General features: G+C 54.8%; 2 protein-coding genes across 2 annotated transcripts; both read right to left on the reverse strand.

Moving 5' to 3' along the window:
• Window positions 1-443: 443 nt before the first annotated feature.
• On the reverse strand, window positions 444-18,593 carry LOC125366335 (secreted and transmembrane protein 1-like; the record flags this gene model as incomplete). Its single annotated transcript, XM_048366928.1, has 5 exons — window positions 444-736; window positions 2,074-2,406; window positions 7,442-7,446; window positions 11,682-11,686; window positions 18,588-18,593. Coding segments are annotated over 5 exons (642 nt in total), but the record flags the coding sequence as incomplete, so codon positions are not given.
• A 1,691-nt stretch (window positions 18,594-20,284) lies between these two features.
• Window positions 20,285-21,457, reverse strand: Tex19 (testis expressed 19). The gene has a single exon (XM_048366929.1). The coding sequence runs from the start codon at window positions 21,455-21,457 to the stop codon at window positions 20,285-20,287; it is 1,173 nt and encodes a 390-aa protein (XP_048222886.1).
• Between the last annotated feature and the right edge of the window lie 699 nt (window positions 21,458-22,156).

Genomic DNA, 22,156 nt, shown 5'->3' on the forward strand with positions numbered 1-22,156 from the left:
TGGGGCCGCGTGTGACCCGAGCCCGCCGGGGCCTGGGCCCCGCGGCCCCGGTGTGCAAGGGGCCGGTGCCGGGAAGAGCCAGGCCCGGGCGGGGGCTCGGCTGGGCGCGGGGGGCCGCGGGGGCACCGGGCCCGGCCGCGGGGGGCCGGGGAACTGTGTCTATTCCGTGGGAAAGTCTTTCAGGACACATCCTGGCAGGTGGCTACGGCTTCACGTGTGTGACAGACAAAGTGATGAGATGTGAGCGCGACCCAGCCCGGCCTGAACGCGGTGTTGGAAACGAGGGGCGAGGGCTTTGAAGTGGGACTTGAAATGGCTATCCGCTCTTCTATTTGGAGTCGTCCTGCCAGGAAACAGGCAAACGGGATGGAATTCCATGTGTGCGGGCATGGATGCGGTTGCGTAATCCGAATAGCCAGAAACTAAGTTTATGGTACAACAAGTCAAAGCGGGTGAGCCCGGATCTCCAGGCGCAGAGGCGACGTCTGAAGAGGACCTATTGGAGCATAGTGAATCCTTCGGCCAATGCCGCGCTGAAGGCCCCAGGGCCTCGCCCTCCTCAGGCTGCCCGGGAGCTGGCCAGGGGCTGCGTGGGGGGCTCCCACGTCTGTGTGGGGAGCAGAGAGAGCTGAGGGCCGCAGGGGCCGGGGCTGTTTGCGACCCTTGGGCGATGGCCAGGGCGCCCGGGGTGTTGCTCGGCGTCCTGGGCCCTTGGAGTTGGCGGCTGAGCACAGCCCTGGAGCCACGGGAGACCAGTGCCCAGCGCGGGTCAGCAAGGGCTGCGGGCAGGCCCCACCTCTGCGGGGGCGGCGGTCAGGGCTCCACGCGGGGCAGGGCCCCAGGAGAGGCGGGGGGAGGCCCCCCAGGGCGGCCTGTGCTCACGCCACACGGGGCCCTGCTCCGGGGCTCGAGGCGCGAGGCTGCGCCTCCCCCCTGCCTCCCGGAGCCAGCGCAGACACAGAGCACAGACACAGCCCCAGGTCCTGGCTCTGCACGCCACACGCACTTACCACACCTGGAGGGTTGACTCACACGCGCGCGACGCTCCCCAACCCGGCCCCAGCCTCAGCCTGGGTTGTGCGCCCCTCAGGAGAGGAGCCCACTTCCAGGACACCCCCAGGCAGAGGCGCTGGGTCAGAAACCACAGGTTCCATCCCCAAGCTGGTCCCCAGGGCTCCAGGGTACCTTGGGTAAGAAGTCAGGGCCTGGGACCCCAGCTGGGCCAGTGCCTCGGGAGGGAGCTTGGGTTCGGGGGGGGGGGGACCTGCGGTCTGGGATGCTCCTGTCCCACCTCCCCCCCACGCCCTGGGAGCAGCACTTCAGGCAGGCCGTGGGCAGCGTGCCAGGCACTGGCCCCAGGGAGGCCCCAGAACCCCCCCCCCCCAACACACACACACCAGGCCCTGGCTGTCATCCCTGATCGAGACAGTGCACAGCTCCCGTTCTAGCCCAGGCTGTCCAGAATCAGAACCACACAGAGAACAGAGAGCCATGGTTGGGCTCCTGACCCCATGCATGTTGTCTTTGAGCCCGTGGGAGGGAGGGTCCAGAATGGGCAGGGGGAGGTGAGCGCCTCCCTGTAGACCAGAATCTTCCCCACGCGCCCCCTGAACAGGGAGGCCCCCTGGGCCAGGTGGGGAGGGGGAGGCACGCAGGTGGGGGGTCAGGTGCAGTGGTGGCAGGGAGGGCCCCAGGGGTCAGGGCCCTGGGGCAGCCACGCAACCCCTACCCAGGGGAGGCGTGGAGACGCTGGGGCCCGGTGTCTGGCTCTGGTTGTGCAGCACTGCTGAGAGAGAAGTGATTGTGCTGTGGGCATGGCGCAGCCTTAGGACAGGGTGCGGGGAGGCCGATCCCTGGTCCCCTGGGGACGTAGAATTGCCCGAGGTGACTGAGTGGGGGGGGGGGACTGGAGAGGACTGGAGGGGTTCTGCAGGGAAGGAGGAGGAGGGGGTGGAGGGTGGGCTTCAGCCCAGGTGGAGCTCCCGGCGGCCAGCTGTGCATGCAGCACCGAGGCCAGATGTTCTCAGGTGCGGAGTCCCCTGCCCGTCTCCCTCCCCCCCTCCCCTTGCTGACCCCCTCGCCCTCGCCCTGGCTCACCCGACACATTCAGGGAGACGCTCCTGTGGTTCAGCTGCTGTCCGCGCAGACACCAGGAGTACAGCCCCGCGTGGCTGTCCCGCGCGGAGCCGATCACCAGCTGGGCCTGGCCCCCCTGGACCAGGAGCTGCCACCCGCCCCGAGAGAAGCGGCCGGGGGTGTCCTCACTGAAGACGGTCCTGCTCACGCCGGGGGTGCGCAGGCGGACGGTGACGTGGGTGAAGGGGTTGGAGATGTTGCAGGTCATCACGGCGCGCTGGCCCCGGGACACGGAGACCTCGCCCTCGGTGCAGGCGGGGTCGTCCCAGCCTGGGGGGTGGGGGGGTCACATGTAGGCAGGGCCTCGGGACGGGGTGGCTGCTGCCCCCTGTGTCAGGGCCTCCGAGGGACGCCACGGGCACAGGATGGGCTCTGCGCCGGGGTCAGCCAGCGCCGTTCACGTGTGGAGTGAGAGGAGGCCCCGCGCCTGCCTGCGACGCGCTGAGACCTAAAGGGCTTTCCCACAGCCCCTCTCCCGGGGCCTGGGCCCATCTGGGCCTGAGCTGGGCCTGTCCTTCCCGCCCTCTCTCACCAGGGTCCCCACTGCCCCCAGCAGAGATGGCAGCACCCAGGACCTGCTTTCATGATGAGCACTGGAGGACTCTGAGCAAGCTGGACACGGGGCCAGGGGATGGCAAAGGGTGGGCCGGCATGGCCCGACGGGTGGACAGAGGCTCCGGGGTCCCTGGTCCTAGCGTTCAGTTCCTGAGGCACACTGCAGGGAGAAGAGGCGAAGGTCGGAGGCCCCCGGGCTGTGGTGGAGAGGGTGGGAGCAGCCCACACCTGCCAGGGAGGGCCAGCCCCGAGGACCGCTCCTCCAGGACAGCGCTGTCCAGGCCGCCCGAGCCTGAGGCCACGCCTCAGCCACCAGAGCCCCGCTCCCCTTCCTGCCGCTGAGCTTCCTCAGGTGAGCAGTGGGTAGCAGGCCCCGGCAGGGCAAAGAGGACCCGTCCCAGCCCTGAACTCGGCTCTGCCTTGGAGGGTGCAGTAAATCAGGCCAGCAGGACTGTGACAGAGGACACTGTTCTTATTTTTCTTTTGTTCCTTGCTTCTTATTTTTAAACATAACTTTATTGTTGTTATTCTTAAGGTACACAGAATGGCTCCTATTGGTAAGTCAGGTCACCCTCTCCTTAGTTTTCCCCATCTCCCCCTCCTGTCCCTGCCTACAAGTTACATAGGTCATTTTACACATAGTATCTGCTGAATAGCATGGCTGCCTCTGTTCACCCTCCCTCCCTCTTTGCACCCACTCTTTAGGGCCACCCAAAAGAAAAGAAACCCAAAACATAAACACCACTGCCACAACCAACAATAACACAAACAACCAAGACGGTTCCCTTTCCTGAAAGTCCTTTAGATAGATAGCATGTTAACTATTCAGAGAAGGTATACCTTTGTGCTCTCCTAGGAGTGTCCTCCTTGGGTCTCACGGTGGGTGAGTGCCGAGTCCTGGATAATTTATCACATCCCTGAGTACTTTAGGTCTAGCTCTGCATATGAGAGAAAACATGTGCCATTTGTCTCTCTGAGCTTGGCTTACCTCACTTAGCATGATTTGTTCTAGATCCATCCATTTCCCTGCAAATGACAACATTTTATTCTGAGTAAAATTCCATCATATAGATGCCATTTTTTTCCTGCCAGTCATGAGCTTTGAACTCAGGGCCTGGGCGCTGTCCCTGAGCTTCTTTTGCTCAAGGCTAGTGCTCTAACACCTGAGCCACAGCGCCGCTTCTGGCTTTTTCTGCTGATGTGGTGCCGAGGAATGGAACTAGGGGCTTCACTCATGCCAGGCAAGCACTGTACCCCTAAGCCACGTTCCCAGCCCATAGGTACCACATTGTTTATCCATTCATCTGTTGTAGGGCTTTGTTCCTTATTTTGAGCCACTTCAGGTTTATAGAAGTGCTGGTTCCATGAGGATCAATGAAAGACTCCACGCCCACTGGTATCCCATTATTCTGATCGCCCAGTGCGATCTTTGCACATTCCTGTGGGTATTCTATGCCACACACAGTGCCGAGCAGGAACTGATATTGTTTTGGTAAGTGTCTTCCAATTCCTAGGGAACACAGCATACTCATCGGCCAAGCAGCTTCAATTATTCCAATGGTAAAAGGACTTTGTAATACATTTCCTGAATTGCTTTTTCTTAATTCCTTAAACGCGTATGTGCCACAGCCTCTAAAAGTTACTTCATGCAGGTAATCCTAGCTACTCAGAAGGCTGAGACCTGAGGACTGTTGTTCAGAGACAGCCAAGGCAGGAGTCTGTAAGAATCCTATCTCCAATTAACCACCAAAAAGGTGGAAACGGAGCTGTAGTTCAAGTGATAGAGTGCTAGCCTGGAGCGCAAAAGCTCGAGGATGTCTGAGTGCTTGGGCTGGGGGTGCACAAGGGTGCAGAACTCGGGGTGGGGACCAACCCCTGCCCTTCAGCCCCTGCCCTTCAGCCCCTGCCCTTCAGCCCCTGCCCCCCTCAGCCCCTGTCCCTGCAGCCCCTGCCCCCCTCAGCCCCTGCCCTTCTGCCCCTGCTCCCCTCAGCCCCTGCCCCTGCAGCCCCTGCCCCCCTCAGCCCCTGCCCCTGCAGCCCCTGCCCCCCTCAGCCCCTGCCCCCCTCAGCCCCTGCCCCTGCAGCCCCTGCCCCCCTCAGCCCCTGCCCCTGCAGCTCCCTGTTCCAAGTCCCCTGTAGCCCAGCAGCCTGCGACTCCACCCTGTCCTCGCTGGGCGTGGCCGTGAGGCACCCGCGTGGCGGAGCTGCAAGTCCCCTGCCTCGTCCCGGCCCCCCTCGCCCCGTCCTCCGCTGGGCACACACCCCAGCCCCTTACCTGCTGCCCAGGACAGCTGAGCGGGCAGTGGGAGGGGCTGGAGGCGGCGAATCTCCTGGACTCCTTGGAACTTGCTGGAAGGAAGCCCATTCTGGGAGGCTGTGGAGTTCCAGGAACAGAGAGGTGCCAGGACTTCTCTGGGTAGTGCACTCGTCCTGTGTGTTAATTAGAAACCAGGAATTCTCTTTCATCTCAAGGAAAACGGGAGGTCAGTTGGTGGAGAGGGCTGCTCGGTCCAGGGCTGAGGAGCGCCTCCCAAAGTGACCCTGGAGGCTTCACCACCCTGCACGGGCCAGGGCCAGCCGCACCTACCGTGTGCTCTCCAGACAAGCACTGGGCAGGGCGGGGCCAGCGGGACCCACCGTGTGTGCCGAGGACAGGCCCCGGGCGGGGCCGGCACCCCAGGACAGAGCAGTGGGGCTGGGGACTGGCAGGATGGATCCTTCCTGGACAACTCGGCGTGAGGCTGGAATGAAGAGCTGGGGCTGTCAGGATGGGCAGCCGGGCAGGGCTCCTGCCCCTCACCTTCTGACAGCCACAAGGGGGAGCGCCAGGGCAGACTGACCCACTCCTCCCCACCGGGCCTGGCCCTCTCCGGACCAACCCAGGCTGCCTCAGCCCCTCTGCAGAGGCCCCCAGGTCCAGGAAGCAGGGTTCTGGGGATGCTTGCCACCTGCTTCCGCTGTGGCTTTCGGGGCGTTCTGAGGAGCAAGTCTGAGAAGTCTCAGCTGCAGAAGGCAGAGATGCCACTCGCTGGAGCTGCAGGAGGGAAAGGCCGGTGGGGGTCCCGACTCCTGACTTGGCTCCATACTTACCTCACAGCTGCAGGGCTGGGAGCCAGCCTCTGCCCACCCACTGCCGCTCCGATGGCCTCCACGCTCCAAGCTCACCGCTTTCCTGTGGCTGCATGGAGCCGCTTGGGCCAGCCCCTGCACTGTGAACTCATCTCATAGAGTGCAAGGGCCGCAGGAGCCGCCGCGCCAGAGGGGTGCCGTGGCCGTGGGAACCCTGGAAGGGATCTGGTGAAGGGGGCAGGAGAGGGCTTGCTTCGGTGCCAGGGGGTGGTGGGTAGTAGTGTGACCTGCACTGGCAAAGGTGGTCAGGGTGGGAACAGTCGGCAATGGGAGTTCCCAGGCCCGGGCAGTGATTTCTGGGGTTTTTGTGTCATGGTGGTGAAGGTCCTAGGTTACACTTTGGAAGGAGAGCCTAGAGTGATGGGTGAGATGGATGTTATCCCCAGGAACCCTGGACCACCAAGTACTTGGATAGCTTGCCAAAGACCTAAAGACACGCCGACAGGGCTGGGAGCCCATGGAACCTCTGGGAGACCCCAGAAAGGTCCTGGCAGTCTGCAGAAACCTGGAGGTCTAGGCCCAGTGAAGAGGCAGTCAGCAGAATGTGGCAGACCTCTGGTTTCATGAAGGTTGAGGAAAAGGAGGAAGAGGAGGAGGAGGAGGAGGAGGAGGAGGAGGAGGAGGAGGAGGAGGAGGAGGAGGCAGAGCCCTCCTGGGAATCCTGGAATTTCAGGACGGCAGACAAGGGGCCTGGTAGAGCTTCTACACCCCTGCAGGCATCAGGAGCGATGCCACTTCCTGCAAGGCCTGAGAGGTGGCCAGCAGCCCAGAGTGACCCACAGGGAACAAAGTCTACAGGGTCATTACGGAGCAAGGACTTCTAATGGGCAGATGAAGCTCAAAGCCTGCTGAGCTAAGAAGGCTGGTGCCAAGGTGAGCCAGGAACCCGGAGCCCCAGGGGGGCACAGGGCAGAGGCCTGGCCCGCCCAGCCCCAGTGCTAGCACGTGCGAGAGAGACCCACAGCTGGCACTCATCTGGAGACTGAAGTGTCACCCACCCTTGTGGTCTTGATGCCTATTAACCCTTCCCAATCCTTTCCCAGGACAGCTGAGCACTCCTCACGTTTGGTCCCCAACAACTGAGATGGCATGGGGCTGGTGAAAGTTCACACCCTCACGAGGTACTCGCAAAATTGGGCACACAAGGCCAGCTGCGTGTTCTGAAGTGACCAGGCCACAGTCATTCAGCCTCCCAGTCTCGTAACCCCCCGCCTGTTCCAGGTTCCAGCCGAGAGCTGCGTGTGCCATCTTCAAGAGTCCTCTGGAGGTTCCGTGTGCACACAAGCACACATCAGCCGTGTAGCCACAATCGTTGCCCAGTCTTCGGCCCTTGTCTCGCAGGATTAGCACATAGCTCATGCTTGTTCTACCTTCCTGCTCCATGAGGAGATGTTTAATTTATCCTAGTGGTCTCTGCTCCTGAGAGCTGACTCCAGTCAATGTTCCAGTAGTGGTGTTCTTATTGCATTACTTTGTTACTGTGGGTTTTTGCACTGTTTCTTTGTGATGACTGAGATATCTCCCCAATAAGACAAGACTGTGGCTGTCTCTGCATCACCCCCCGGGCTGCCATGAAACTCAGACTTGCCAGGGCCAGTGGCTTTCTGAGGCACACGGTCACATTCACTGCTCTGGTGTGTGGTCACCCCCAAGACCCTTGGGTCTCCTGGTATCCCGTGCAACTCTGGGTGGCAAGCCCTGAGAACTGATAGGCCTGAAAGTATTGGGCTCACCTCATTTCACAGTCAGGGGAGTGAGCTGGGTATACCGTTCTAGAATCTTCTTTCTCCTTTCCTGACACTTGGGCTCCCAAGTCCTCTTGCACCCACAGACGCTGAGGGAGACAGGATGTCATCTCAGTTCTTGTCCCTTCACACAGCAGCTATTATGTTCCCTTGTCCTCTTGTATTTGGCTTTTTTTCCTTCCTGTCTCAGTCAAGAAGTTCCTCTAGAGAACAGAACCAAGGAAAACACCAACAGAACACACACACACACACACCCGTGAAAGGGAATGACTGGGCTGGCCGCAGGACAGAGGCTGGTAGTTCCACCATGGCTGTCTGCGTAAGTGTGGCTCAGAACAAGAGGCCAGTGCTGTGGCCCCAGCCCATGGCTAGAGGCTGAGGGCCTGGGTCTCACACTCCTGAGTGACGCCAGGCAGGGCCACAGACCCACTCCCTCCAATGGTTATCCACGCTTGAAAGCTGAAGCCAGACCCCCTCTCACACTGTACAAAAGTCAGCCCCTGGGCTGGAGTGTGGCTCAGTGGTAGAGCGCTTGCCTAGCATGCACGAAGCCTTGGGTTCCATTCCTCAGTACCACATGCACAGAAAAAGCTGGACGTGGCAGAGTGCTAGCCTTGAGTAAAAACGAAGCTCAGGGACAGTGCTCAGGCCCTGAGTTCAAGCCCCAGGACTGGCTAAAACAAAAAAAAAGTCAACCCCTAACGGATCAAAGATCTTACACGTGAGACCTGAATCTTTTAAACTACTGCAGGAAAACAGAGCGCACACTGAAGATACAGACATAGGCAATTACTTTCTGGATAAGGCTCTACTTACCCAGAGAATAAGAGCAAGAATTGACAAATGGGATTGTATTTAAAATTAAAAGACTATTTGCACATCAAAAGAACCAAGTAATAGAACCAAGAGATAACCCACCAAATGGGAGAGAAATCATAGCCCCTGGATTTGTGAGGCATGAGCTCACTATGTAGCTCAAGCTAGCCTTGATCTAGAGATGCTCTCACCTCGGCCTCCATGCGCTGGGAGCACAGGCACGGCCTCCGATTCCCCACTTCTCATCCTCCCGAGGCCAAGACGTTAGCAAGCCCGTGCCACCTTTCTCTTCCTCCCAGCGGTCTCTCCCAGCCTGGCCGTCCCAGGGCCAGCCACCAGGGTGCTGCCACTCAGTGGCTGAAGTTTGTCATTTCTTTTCTTTATAAATAATTGTTAAGCCATTTTTAAGTAGCTGCACAAAGGAGGTGAGAAAGTAGTTTACTTAGAGATTTTACTTGGGTCTTTGTGCATGTGTCTAACAACCAAATTCTAATTCGTGTTTTAAGAGATTTATCAGTTCTGAAATTTAGCCTGGTGTGTTGGCAGGTGCCAGCCTGGAACACAAATCAAGACCCATCTTCAAAAGACACTTCGTTGCAAACCCCAATTCTTATTCATTTGTGTGTCAGTACTGGGGCTTGAACTCAGGGCCTGAGTGCTTTCCCTTAGCTTTTTTACTCCAGGCAGGTGCTCTACCACTTGAACCATAGCTCTATTTCTAACTTCTTTTCTGGTTCATTGGAAATAAGTCTCATGGACTTTTCTCCCTGGGCTGGCTTTGAACTGCAATCCTCCGATCTCAGCTTCCTGAGTAGTCAGGATTACAGGCATGAGCCAGCAATACCTGCCTTTCTTCCCCATTTTTGACATGTTTATTGAGGAATACTTACAAAATGAAGGTACTGGAAAATTATATATTACATGTAACGATGAGAGAACTTCTGGGCCCCACTGTGCACAGCCTGTCTGTTTTAACTCCTGCCGGGTGGACTGTCTGTTCCTGTATCTCCCATGAGCACATGTGCTCTTGGTATTACCAGGTCCTTTCTGAAATGCAGGTGCAGCAGCTATCTAGGTGTCTCTCACCCTTTCTGCATCAAGGTGTATGGGGAGCCCGCTTTCTGGGCTGTAAGTTCCTGTGCTCTGTGCTCAGACTTGGCACAGGCCTGGTAAAGTCCAGAAGCAGAAGGTAAGCTCTGGGCTTTGGCTCTTCCTGCTTTTGTGTGACAGAGGACTGAGGCTCTTCACCTGTCCCACCTTTGCCTCTAGTCCAGCCTGCCTGCCCGATTTAGCTTCCCTCTAGCCCCGGACAGTGTCCCTACAGGGTGACCTGTGACCTCAGATCTCTAGGCCTTCCCCTTTGGCACCCCTCTGAGCTCAGGGTGGACTTCCAGCTCCAGATGGGTCTCAGTTGGGCCTGGGAGGGCCAGGTGTGCATTGGTGTGAGGATTCACCAGTCGGGGTGGATGGTCGTGGGGAAGGAGCGGAGCCTGAGGTGGGGTAGGACAGGAAGCGAGGCCAGGCCCTCCCCGGGCCCTTGGCTCTGCCTGGCCAGGTAGGGATGGGAAGGCACTGGTTTAGCCTCAGCTGCTCTGTCTGGGAGGGCTCGCTGCATCAGCCCACTCTGGGCTCAGGAAATGACCACCATGCTAGCACTCAGGCACTCAGCCTCGTGCTGCGCACAGCCAGGCCTCCAGGGAGCCTCGGGCTGCCCTGAACTCCTGGGTTCAAGTGACCCTTCTGCTGTAGCCTCTCAAATTGCTGGGACTCTAGACCCCACCACAGTGCCTGGAGAAGCATGCGGTTTGAATGCTATTAACACAGCTCCATTACGTTCAGTGTTCAGGATCTATCCTACACTCAGGCCTCCTTTGTCTCCCTCCAGATGCTGTTGCAGAGAGCGCAGAGCAAAGTCTTGGGGTTTTGCTGTTGCAGTTTGTTTCAGCCATAAAAATTCATTTATAAGGAAAGTTCTTTCATTTGCATTATTTTATTTTCATACTTGTAGCAGACACTCATAAAACTTTTTTTCTTTCATTTTCTTTTTTGAGCGCCTCCTGTCTTAGCCTCCCAAATTCTGGAATTACAGGCATGAACCACCATGCCTGCTAACACTTAAACTTTTAGCAACATAAAAACCGTATTTAGCTACTGAACATGTTTTATTTAAATCTATTCCAAACCTGCCCTTCTGACGCACTTCACACCAGAGACTGGTCTAAGAGAAAGAGTCCAGCTCCTGGATGTGTCACAGCTTCCCCAACACTAAGCCAAACATTTGGTTGTGTGCAGACTTCATCAGAGCGATCTGTTTACATTAAGACAACAGCCTGGGTCTGTGTCATCCCCCTCCATGCTTGTGCTGTCTTAGATTGGCTTTCCATTCTACTGCTGGATTGTCCCAGTTCTTTCAAACTACCTAGATGGCTCCCCTTAATGTCAGCTCAGAACCAAGTTAGAAGCTGAGGATGGATATGGGGATCTTTGGCTGTGAGGTAAACAGATTGGCTTCATCGTCACTTCTGCCCCACCTCCCCTGGCTCACTGGCCAGGCATGGGGCTCTGAGTTGAGATCTTGGGGTACAGGTCATCCATTCCCAGAAGCCAATAGGACCCAGGGGCAGCCTTGAGTGAATAGCTAGCCACAAAAAAAGCAGGCTTCTGTAATTTGCTCCTCTGGTAGCTGCCCTGCTGGAAGGTGACCATTGGGAGAGTGGAGGGTGCCATCAGGGCTGGGTGATCTGTGAGCTGATTCCTGTTCTTTCTTTTCCAGGAACCACTGCCAATAGTTCGGCAATTCCTTAGAAGTCCTGCATGAGCCAAGGCTCAGGGGTCTCCTCCTAGAACATCAGTGAGCCCCAGCATCTGCTTCCTGCACCCACCTATGTCCAGAGGGCCCCCTTGCATGATCTGCATCCTGGCCTTTCTGGGAATCAGAGCTGGACCAACGGACATCTCATCCCTTAGGCACATTAGTGCTTGGTCTGCTCAGAGAACTATTTTTTTTTTTTTTTGTGGCCAAGTGCACAGCCAAGTGAGGACACAGAAATCATCTAGGAGGGGGTCTCACTCTTGCCAGGTCCCACCGAGTACTGTCAGGGCCAGGCAGAGGACTGGATGCCTGCATACTCTGTCCGAGGAAAAATGTCTGTCTCAGCTACATGTGACCCACAGGTGGTGGGGTCCAGGTTGTGGCTGCAGCTCTTGGTGGCCCGTGATGCCAAGAGGATTGGAAACCGGATACAGGCTGGTCCAACTGACTCCCACGGGACATGTGGGGTGGCTCTCCAGGAGTGCCACTTCTGCTCTAATGGAGAACTGGCGAGATGGCCTCAGCAGGCACCATGGCCTGGCACCCCACATCCCAAGAGGCATATTGGGTCTAGAGGGCCTGTGGCTCCTGACTGATTGCAGGGGCGCAATGAGGGCTCACAAATCTCCTGGGACCCTGCGGAGATGGGAGGCTGCTGGCTCCCACCCACCTCTCTTGTCCTGCTGGGACTCCAGCATGGCCTCCTGCTGTGAGGCCTTCCCTGACGTCATACCCAGGAGCATGCACAAGGCCAGGCAGCTGCAGGCTCACACGAGGGATCCAGACCCTGGATGGCATTGGGACACGGACACAAGTCCCAGTGACCACAGTAAGCATGGAGCCAGCTGTGTGACAGCAGAGAGGCCCAAGCTGCCATGTACGATGGAAAGCCCACCCCCACCCCCACCCCCCACAAAAACGACTGGAGACTGTAGGAAACAGCAGCACAATGAGCTGTAGAGGGCTCTCTGTGGGAGCCAGCAGCAGTGACAGTCAAGCTCCTAGCTACTCAGGAGGCTGAGACCTGAGGATAGAGGTTCAAAGCCAGAGAGACCAATGCCCCACTGTCCATGCTAGACCCAGGATAACAGTCCTGCACCTCTTCTCTCTCCCCACACATGATACACATTTCTAAACATTTATTCCTTGATACTTATCAAACCACAGCTTTTATTTCAATTTTCAAGGGACACATACCATATTAGAGAAACTAGCACAAATGAAGTAAATGCTTCCAACATCAGGAATCTGGTCCTGAGTCTGAACCAGTGCTAGGCTGGTTCAATGGGAAAGAACATTTTTCCTATCTGTGGGGGCAATTTGGGCCTGTTCTTCTGTGTCAACTCCCAGCACGGCTCCCAGGAGACTCAAGAAGGATGCAAATGTTCACCCTTGGGACATGGGTAGAGCATAAAGGCAATTTGGGGGATGGCCAGTGTCACCCCTCCAAGCCTAGGGAGCGATGTTAGGTTTTCTGGGAGAGGCTCCTCTGTACAAGTGAGTTAAGTCAGCTCACGTGCTGCCCTAGGAAAGCCAGGGCCCCAGAGCCTGCCTGGTAGAAGCACATAGTGATGTCCTGAATGAAGCTTTTGTTTATTACAGGAAAGTTCAAGCATTAACACAGATCAAGAATAGAACACCAGGGCTGGGGATATAGCCTAGTGGCAAGAGTGCCTGCCTCGGATACACGAGGCCCTAGGTTCGATTCCCCAGCACCACATATACAGAAAACGGCCAGAAGCGGCGCTGTGGCTCAAGTGGCAGAGTGCTAGCCTTGAGCTGGAAGAAGCCAGGGACAGTGCTCAGGCCCTGAGTCCAAGGCCCAGGACTGGCCAAAAAAAAAAAAAAAAAAAGAATAGAACACCAAACTCAGATTCATCCACACCCTAGTCTCGACAGTTACCAATTAATTCCATTTCCTGTATTCTTGCCCTTACACCACCCCACACCCCTGGGCACAATTAGAGATCTCACGGCCTCTTCCTCCGCACATTCCTGACCCTTACCCAGTTTTCTGATACATGAGAAGCACACACTTGCTTCTTTTGACATGTATGTTGCACAGACCTGTAGATGAAACAAGTGATTTTGATGTCCTTGGAGGTAGTCCTGATACAGAGCTCTGACCACCAGCTGTCCTGATTTGGAGCTCTGACAGACACTCGAGCACTCTTGTGCATTGGTCTTCTCCACAAACCCTTGATACAAGAGCTTGAGCCCATTAATCATGTGCATTGCAGAGAGGACGTAGGGTGCTTCTGTCATTACTGACTCCCACATCATCTGAATCAGAGAGCACTCTCCTCTCAGTTCCAGTGTCCCAAGAGACAGACATCTGGAGTCCAGCTCTACACCATGAGCAGCCTGTAGCTGAGAACCATGTGTGTGGGGATTGCTGTGTCCTTTGCCCACTGAGGGAGGCTCACCAGGCCCCAGGGACATTTTCCCACGTTACGTGGTAACTTTAAAAAGCTGGTGTGTTAATGGAGGAGGAAGGGTGAACAAGTGCAGTCACAGTACTTAGTAGACACTTTGTGGAAAATGAGCTACGTAACCTGTGGGCAGGGACGGGAGGGGAAACTGGAGGAAAGTGAAGGAAGGGGTAACACTGTCCAAAAAGAAATGTACTCATTATCTGACTTATGAAATGGCAACCCCTCTGTACAACACCTTAATAATAAAATTGTATGTATTTTTTTAAAAACCAGTGTGTTATGGAGTTGGTGTTGTAAGTGGTACCAGAATAACTCTGGGGTGAATGACCAGTGTAACACTGCCTGGGTCCCAGCCTATGTCAGGGTACCCACTGCACAGCAACACCATGTTCAAGATGAGATACCTGGAGCAAAAGCCAGGCCCTGGACAGGTTGCAATGAGGATTCTGAGTGACAAGGTAGCTTGGGCTGGGCCCCCAAATTGACCCAGTACCTCCTGTTTATGCAGGACCTGGTACAGGGTGTACCCAGCCGTCTGTGAGCAACCCTGGGGCTGGATGTCTCGAGGGCCAGCTCTAGAGCCAAGCCAGGAGCTCTCACCAAGCAGGGCACCTGCTCTGCCAACAGGGGTGCTTATGGGGCCACTGATGCCAGATGCCTGATCATCCGGGGGGGGGCGGGGGGGAGGGAGATTCTCATTTGTCACAGGAAAAAATAAAATGGGAGGAGGTAGGGCTGCCTGGCAGTGCCCCCAGCTGATGGTGTAGTACTAAGCCTGTGCTGGTGCTGTCTGGGCAGCCTTAGCCCCATCCCATTCCTCTACGCTGCCCTGAGCAGTGCCCTCTCCAAGAGAGAAGGCTGCAGCACACTGAACTGCTGACCAGCCTCTGCCTCAGCCCTGTGTACACTGCCCAACGAGATGCTGCCTACCCAAGGCTCAGCCTGGCCCAGACAATGGCCATGGGGCTGAGGTCAGAACGAGGAGATGGGGGTTGCTTGGTTTATGTCTATAGGGGTTCAAACCAGCACGATAAGGTGCAGTGGAAATCACAGATAAGTACAACTGAACATTCTGTTATCTTCTCCTCAAGGAGGCCTTCCCTCAATGCCTGGTGCTGGTGCCCTCACCTGGCCCTGCCTTGAAGCCCTGTGCTTAGCATTTACCTTGCTCACTTTACCAGCCATGCCTGGAGCAATGGCCATGCTGGGCTGGGACTGCAACCACAGGTTGTCAGAGCCTTGGAGGTTGTGTGTGCCTATATACACACCTACACGCTCCATGCACACAAAGAGACCAGATGTTCTCACAGCCTGCCTCCTTGGTGCCGTGTCTCTACCTCAGCACATGCCAGGATCCCTTCCAAGAGATAACTCAGGGCATGCACAGATCCAAACACCAAGGCACACAGCCAGTATGTCCAATGTGCATATGTGAATTTGGAACCTGGTAGCTTAAGGGAGTGGGTGGGGTTGGGGGAAATTGGGGGAGTAGTGGGAAGGTGACCTGGATTGGGATGCACTGTACTTATGGACTGATGCGTTAAGGTCCCTTTGTGCAGCTACTTAGAAATAATTTAAAACAAATTCTAGCTAGGGCAGAGGTTGAAAATCTGGGAGACCTCAGGAGTTAAGTGGACTGGCCTTTGATTTTGTTTTCAGTTCTTCCTGGGAGCCAGGTTGGGGATGGAGCTTATGGTTCCTGCTCCACTTCAGGCCTGAATTTTTGGGCATTCGAGATCCCCGCTTGGCCTGGAATGACTGGCAGGGAGTACTGCAGGAAAAGTAACTTTCACAGATCCCAGCCTAGAAATGGATCCTATCACCCTCATGGTGCTGGGCCCTGTCCAAGATCCCACAGAAAAGAGGCACCTGCTCCACACCACGTGGGGGCAGCCAGGTGTACCCAGAAGGCCTGTTTCTGAAATCCCTTGTGGATTTCATTCAGTCCTGCCCTTCTGGGGCCTGTTTTGCGGCAGCAGACTTTTAAGCAAAGGCTGAAGTATGGCTGCCTGGGCCTGGGTGAGCATCAACTCAAGCTTCTCTGCACTGGACAGGACCCCAGTCCCTGACCACCCACCAGGAATGAGGCTCTAGCCAGTCAGAGAAAATGGAGTGCTGGATGGCTTTGGTGCCCTTTTGTCCGGCAGTGGCTCCACAGAGACCTTTTGTGGAGTCCCCAAAAAAGGACCCATGGGGACAAGGGCAGTAGGGAGGGCAGGAATACAACCAAGAGCTTTGAGGAGAACCCGAGAGCCACTCCACACATGGGGGCTGCCATCACTCCAGACAGGGCAGGCCTGTGACCATGGACAGGTCTCCACGGGGCCTATGATCCAGGGCTTCCTGACAACTATGGTTTTGCTTCTACTTCCAACACAAATAAATTGACCTGGAAAATATTTAAAAGATGTTTTTAACCTGAAAATGTGTTAGTCATAGTGTGCATGGAGTCCTGTCACTGTCTGACTGACAAGATGGCAGAGGTGGAGGGAACTTAAAGCCCATGAGGGCAGGCAGCCAATACTGAGGGCCTAGCCACGCGACATGGCTCTAACTGGCTGGGAATATTTAATTCTTGACATTTCCCCTTAGTTTTTGTCTTTTTAAAGAGATGCCATCTTGTAAGGCAACACCAGACAGCAAAGCCAGCCATGAGTGCCAGCTGTGCCCTTTACAGTCAGCTGATTTTGGAGGGGGGTGATTGGTAATCATCCAGCCTGTGCATCCATTTTCCTGGTGTGTGTTGAGTTCCTCCAAGTCATTGCAGCATAACCTTAGAATCAGGGTACCTCCCTCAAAGCAAGAAGCCCTGGGGGCTCTGCTCCTTGGGGCCCCATGTGGCCTCCTCTAGCCTTTGACATGGTCCACACCTGGCTGGAAACCCACCCTAAGTAGGTGTGTTTTCTAGACCACATGACCTATGTATGGATTCTAGACGAGCTAGGGAAGCAGGGAAAGGGTGCCAGGGGTCCTACTGCTCAGGGGCTGTCCTATGTGAAGTCCATGAATCTCTGAAAGGACCACAGATTCTGAACTCAGGAGATAATATCCCCTTTATAACTCCCCTAGTAACTTCCCCAGGGCTGGGCACAGGACTCCTACCTGAGTGACATATAGCCAGGCCTCTAAAATGCGCATGCGCGTGCCGTGCGTGTGTTTCCGTATCCTAGCCAGTACTAGACCTTGAACTCAGGCCCTGGGTGCAGTCTCTCAGCTTTTTCACTCAAGGCTGGTTACCATCTAAGCTACACCTCCACTGTTGACTTTTTTGCCTGGACTAGCTTTGAACTACAATCCTCAGATCTCAGCCTCAGTACCTAGGATTACAGTCATGAGCCACTAATGGCCAGCTTAAAATTCTCTTTTAAAACAAAATATTGTAAGCCTGGCACTGGTGGCTCATGCCTGTGACTCTAGCTCCTCAGGAGGCTATACTCAACAAGATTGAAGTTCGAAGCAACCAGGGCCGAAAAAGGCCAGGAGATTCCATTTCAATGGACGAAGATTAGCATTGTGGCATATATCAATCATCCCAGCTACAGTGGAAGCCAAATATAGGAGGATCATGATGCAGACTTGTACTCTAGGCAGGAAGTGAGACCTATCTCAAAAATAACCAACACAAAAAAAAGAGGTAGTGGCGAGCCACACACAGTAGGGGCTTGCTTAGCAAGTACAAGGCCCTGAATTCTAACCTCACTACCACAAAAAGAAAGGAAAGTCTAAAATCTAAACATTGTCTGGACATGGTGATGCACACCTATAATCCCAACTACCTGGGAGGCTGAACTCAGGAGGATTGAGAGTTCATGGCTAGCCTGGCAGTTAGCAAGATCCTGTTTCAAAGACAAATAAAATGCAAAAGGATCAAGGCCCTGAGTTTAATCCCTGAGTACTACCTAAAAAAATAAAAACAACATACACACACACCCCTGAAATACTTATAGGAAAAGCTGACAACATGCTCTCTCTGGGGGATGCATGCCTGGTCATCTCAACCCTCCTCTGTTTTACCTATTTGTTTTCTACATTCTGACAATGAATATGCACAACTGAAACAAACAAATACTGGAAGTCACAGGGCATGACTGTATCAGGCCTCCGTGATTACCCATCGTGACGGCAGGAGACCTGGCCATGCCATGCCTGAGCACTTGGACTCCTGGAAGGAGAGTGGCCTACAAGAGTCTGGAGCTATGTAGGTAAAGCCAATGAGGGGCTGAGAGGGGCTGGGGTGGCCTGAGGTGAAGGAAGGCCAGCAGCAGTGACAGGGCCAGTTTTAAGGGACCCATCTTCCTGAACATCCCATTGTTGCTTGCCTCACCCTCACCATGGTAATTCTGCACTCTGCAGACCTCTGGGTTATCCTTGCTATCTGCAACATGGTGCACAGTAGGTGCTTAGTAAAGGCTTGGTGATAGGAAGCTTCCACATCCTGAGAGATGGCGTATGTCCACAGGGTAACACTCCTCTACACAGCCAAAACAGAGTTAGTACATGGCTATGTGCCCCAGGCACATGGAGCACAATGACCACACCCAGACTCTAGGCAGTCATCAGTTCTGCAATATGTGGAAGTCAACAAAGATTTGTTCTGAGCAGGGTATGGAGACACATGAATTCAATCCCAGCAATCAGGAGGCTGGAGAAAGGGGATCCTGAAAACAAGACCCTGCAGAAACAACCAAGGGCTAGGTGGGCAAGGCAGCCCAGGGCAAGGCCAGCTCAAGCAAAAACGTAAGGCTCTATCAGAAAAATAACTAAAGTCAAAAAAAGTTTAGGGCCAGGTACTGGTGGCTGACATCTTTAGTACTAGCTACTCAGGAGGTTGAGATATGAGAAATGCAGTACAAAACCAACTTCAGCAGGAAAGTCTATAAAACTTTATCTCTGATTAAAAGCTGGACGTGGAGTTCACATTGGTAGAATGCTAAGTCTTGAGCAAATTAACTCAGGGACAGCACCCAGGCCCTGAGTTCAAGCTCAATAGCCAACAACAAAAAGTTTAGGGCATGTCTGAAACAGTAAAACATCTGTCAAACAAGTACAAGGTGTTAAATTCAAAACAGTTTTTTTTAAAAAGAAAAACCACATGTGCTCCCACACATAAATAAAAAATAAAAAGGAGGGAGGAAGAAGGTGGGGGGAAAACAAGGGAGGAGGGCTGGGAATATGGCCTAGTGGCAAGAGTGCTTGCCTCCTACACATGAAGCTCTCGGTTCGATTCCCCAGCACCACATATATGGAAAACTGCCAGAAGTGGCGCTGTGGCTCAGGCGGCAGAGTGCTAGCCTTGAGCAAAAAGAAGCCAGGGACAGTGCTCAGGCCCTGAGTCCAAGGCCCAGGACTGGCCAAAAAAAAAGGGAGGAGGTAACAAATTGAACAAGGAATGTACTCACTGCCTTACATATGAATCTGTAACCCCTCTGTACCACATTTTAACAATAAAGAAAAAAGTTTAATTTAAAAAAAGGACTATACTATTAGAACACCTGTCTAGCATGCAAAAGATGCTAGGTTCAATCACAGGAAAAGCACAACCCCCCACACACAAAAAGCCTCTCTTCCTGTTACCTGTATTTGTGATGCTTTTCCTGGCTTCATTCCTACCCATTACACATCATGCCTATATAGATTTGAATTAACAGAAAGCAACACTAGCCAGAGACCCTGCAGGAGATACGGCAGAAACCTCCAGAAAGACCACTTAGAGGAGGGAGACCTGCCATCCATAGGGGCCATGCCTGTGATACCTAGGAGAGTTGATCAATACTACATCCTCCTCTGTGTAGAAAGCAGATGCGGAGAACAGTATCTACTATGTCCTCCTCACTGCAAAACCCACCAGTGATTACTATGTTCTCCTCTGTCCAGAAGAGACGCTGAGAACAGTGTCTACTACGTCCTCCTCTGTGCAGAAAGCAAATGCATGAAACAGCGTCACTGTCTCAACACCACCATTGGTTTCAAAGGACCAATCTGTAGATTAGCCATAGATCCTGGGCACAAGCCAGCTAAGTCTCAGTCTGATGACACATTACTTGTGTTCAACACAGGTCCTTTTTGATTCTAAGCTAGTTATCACATATGGGTTTATAAATAACTACCTATGACACGACCTCCATATGTGAGCCAGAGAGCAGACTAGAACTCTCAACCACCTCTGGCTCCCACCACCTTTGAGGATTTTTCACTGCTAGGAGATCAGCCCAGACGGGGAGAGAAAAAAACACTACACCAACTTGCACAACTTTATTTAATCAAAACCAACATGTGAAGGAACAAGAATTAACACATTCATATGGCACAAATGGCCAACATGTGAACTAGATCTCCTCCCACCTCAACCAGAGACACCAGAGTTGGACTGGGTCTTCTAGCCTCTCACGTACTACACCAACCAAAGTGCAGAACCCCAGACGTTATCACCGATGGGCTCCTGTGTCACAAACAGTGCTGTCCACCTCCACCTGCCCAAGGAAGAGCACCTCTGGTGACCTGCGACCTGCCTCAGGGAAAGCATGAACATCCACAAAACACAGTCAGGTCAGCAACACCTCCCAAGGATTTGTAAAGCAACTCGTAAGGATGTAACTTCAGCCTTGTGAGAGCCCACTATGCTTCCTGAGGCCCCTTGCAGATCTCTTCTCTCCACACTAAAACTGCCCCATACTCTGCCACCACCCATCAAGGTCATCATCCGGTGCCAACTGATCCACTGCAAATAAGGGAGGGCTGCTGGTCCTCTCTGGTTCCTGGTGTTCAGGGACAGCCATGTCAAGGGTGGCTGCCTGGAACTCAGGCTCATTGTGTTGGGGCCAAAGGAGCAAGGGCTGGAAGAAGGGCAGCTCCTCGAAGGTCATGTATCCCACCCCACCCAGCGTCGACTCAGGCCATGAAGGCCACAAAGGCCACTCAGGCCATGAAGGCCACTCAGGTCCCCAGCTCCAGCTCTCAGGCAGGCTAAGACCATCTTCTACCTCAGGGGCTGAGCCCCCCCACTCTGCCTCACCTTTGCTCTGGGGAGAACAGGACATGATGCGGAACCCCTTCTTCAGCAGCATAGTGTCCGCAGGCACCAGCTGCGTGTGCAGCATTGTGGAGTCCAGAATGCTCAGCTTCCATCTGGGCAGGTCCAGGTACTGTGGCAGGTCCTGGAGCCCCACCTTGCATGCCTCATCGGGGTACAACAGCAGCTTCCAGCAATAGCTTAAGGGCTGCAGAAGAGAGTCTGGAACCATCTTCCTGAGGTAGAAGGCATCTCCATGGCTCTCCATGGTGACAAACTGTAGGCCCAGCAACCAGGCCTCAGCCTCCATGGGCTCCACAGGCCAGATGGTGCCCAGCTCCAACACCATGGGCTCCCGGGGGGGATGGTCCACACTGAGAGACCACTGCCATGAGAGCGGGGCCTGAGGCCAGTGTGAGCAGGAAGGCAATTCCATGGATCTCCAGGGAAGGCCCTGGATCCAGTCAGCATCCTTGGGGCCCGCATCCAGGGGCACCACATCCTCAGGCCTCAATTCAGTGGGGACGTAGGAATAGCCTAGGCTCACCTGCTGCAACCCTATGGCAACTGGTGCCAAAGCTCCGGGGTGCACTTGTGCAAACTCTTCCTCCTCCTCATCAGGGGACTCCAAGGGATCAAGGTCCCAGTCATCATCTTCCCATTCTTCAGACTCCAGCAAGTTCTTTAAGTCCAAAAAGGCAATCTTGAAGCAGGCAAAGCACATTCGTAATGGTTCTCCGTGGAGCAACCTGAAGGCCCAGAGTGCAAAGAGGTGTGACATGCCCTCTCTGCCATGCCGCTCAATGACCGGGGGACACATGGCCACACCGAGGGTCTCCTGTGGGGTAGATAGAAGAGAAGGACTCCTTCGGGACCAGGAAGATGTTAGGGCAGAGAGGAAGGGCAACCAGGGAGGTAGAGGGGGAGGAAAGGGACTCCTGTTTGGGGGACTGGGGTAAGGTGAAAGACCTGGGTCTCAATTCCGTGAGGTTCTGCAGATGCTGGAAGCTTACTTTCCGGAAACTTTTGAGCCCTGGCCTCTGTGGTCTCTGAGGAGCTGAAAAGGCAAAAGGAGAGTTTGGCACCCTTAGGTGTGCAGGGCATTGGGACAGATGAGGAAGGAGTGTTGGGTCCAAGTGGAAGGGTGAGGGTTCAGGCCAGGCCACCTGTGGGCTCCGGGCCTTCAGATACTTTAGCAGATCTGCAGATCTTACCTGACTCAGCCTGACCTGGTCTGGACACCCCCCCCCCCTTGCCCAATCCTGTTATGCCGCACTACAGAAAGGAGACGGAGGAAGGGGCGGGGAGGGGGGGCCCAACCTGAGTCCTCTTCACACCCGCCTCCCCCAGACAGGCAACAGGGATCCCAGCTCTGCCAGGCGCAGGCCTTCCTCAGGGCAGCTGCGCGCGCCCCCGCCATGGCTCTTCCCCTCCCCCTCTGCCAGGTCCCACGGCCCCACCTCAGGCCCCCCTCGCCGTTGCCCCTCCCGGCCAGGCCCCTCTCATCCTGTCCCTCACC

This window comes from Perognathus longimembris, chromosome 17, assembly GCF_023159225.1.
Source record: "Perognathus longimembris pacificus isolate PPM17 chromosome 17, ASM2315922v1, whole genome shotgun sequence".
Taxonomy (NCBI): Eukaryota; Metazoa; Chordata; class Mammalia; order Rodentia; family Heteromyidae; genus Perognathus; species Perognathus longimembris.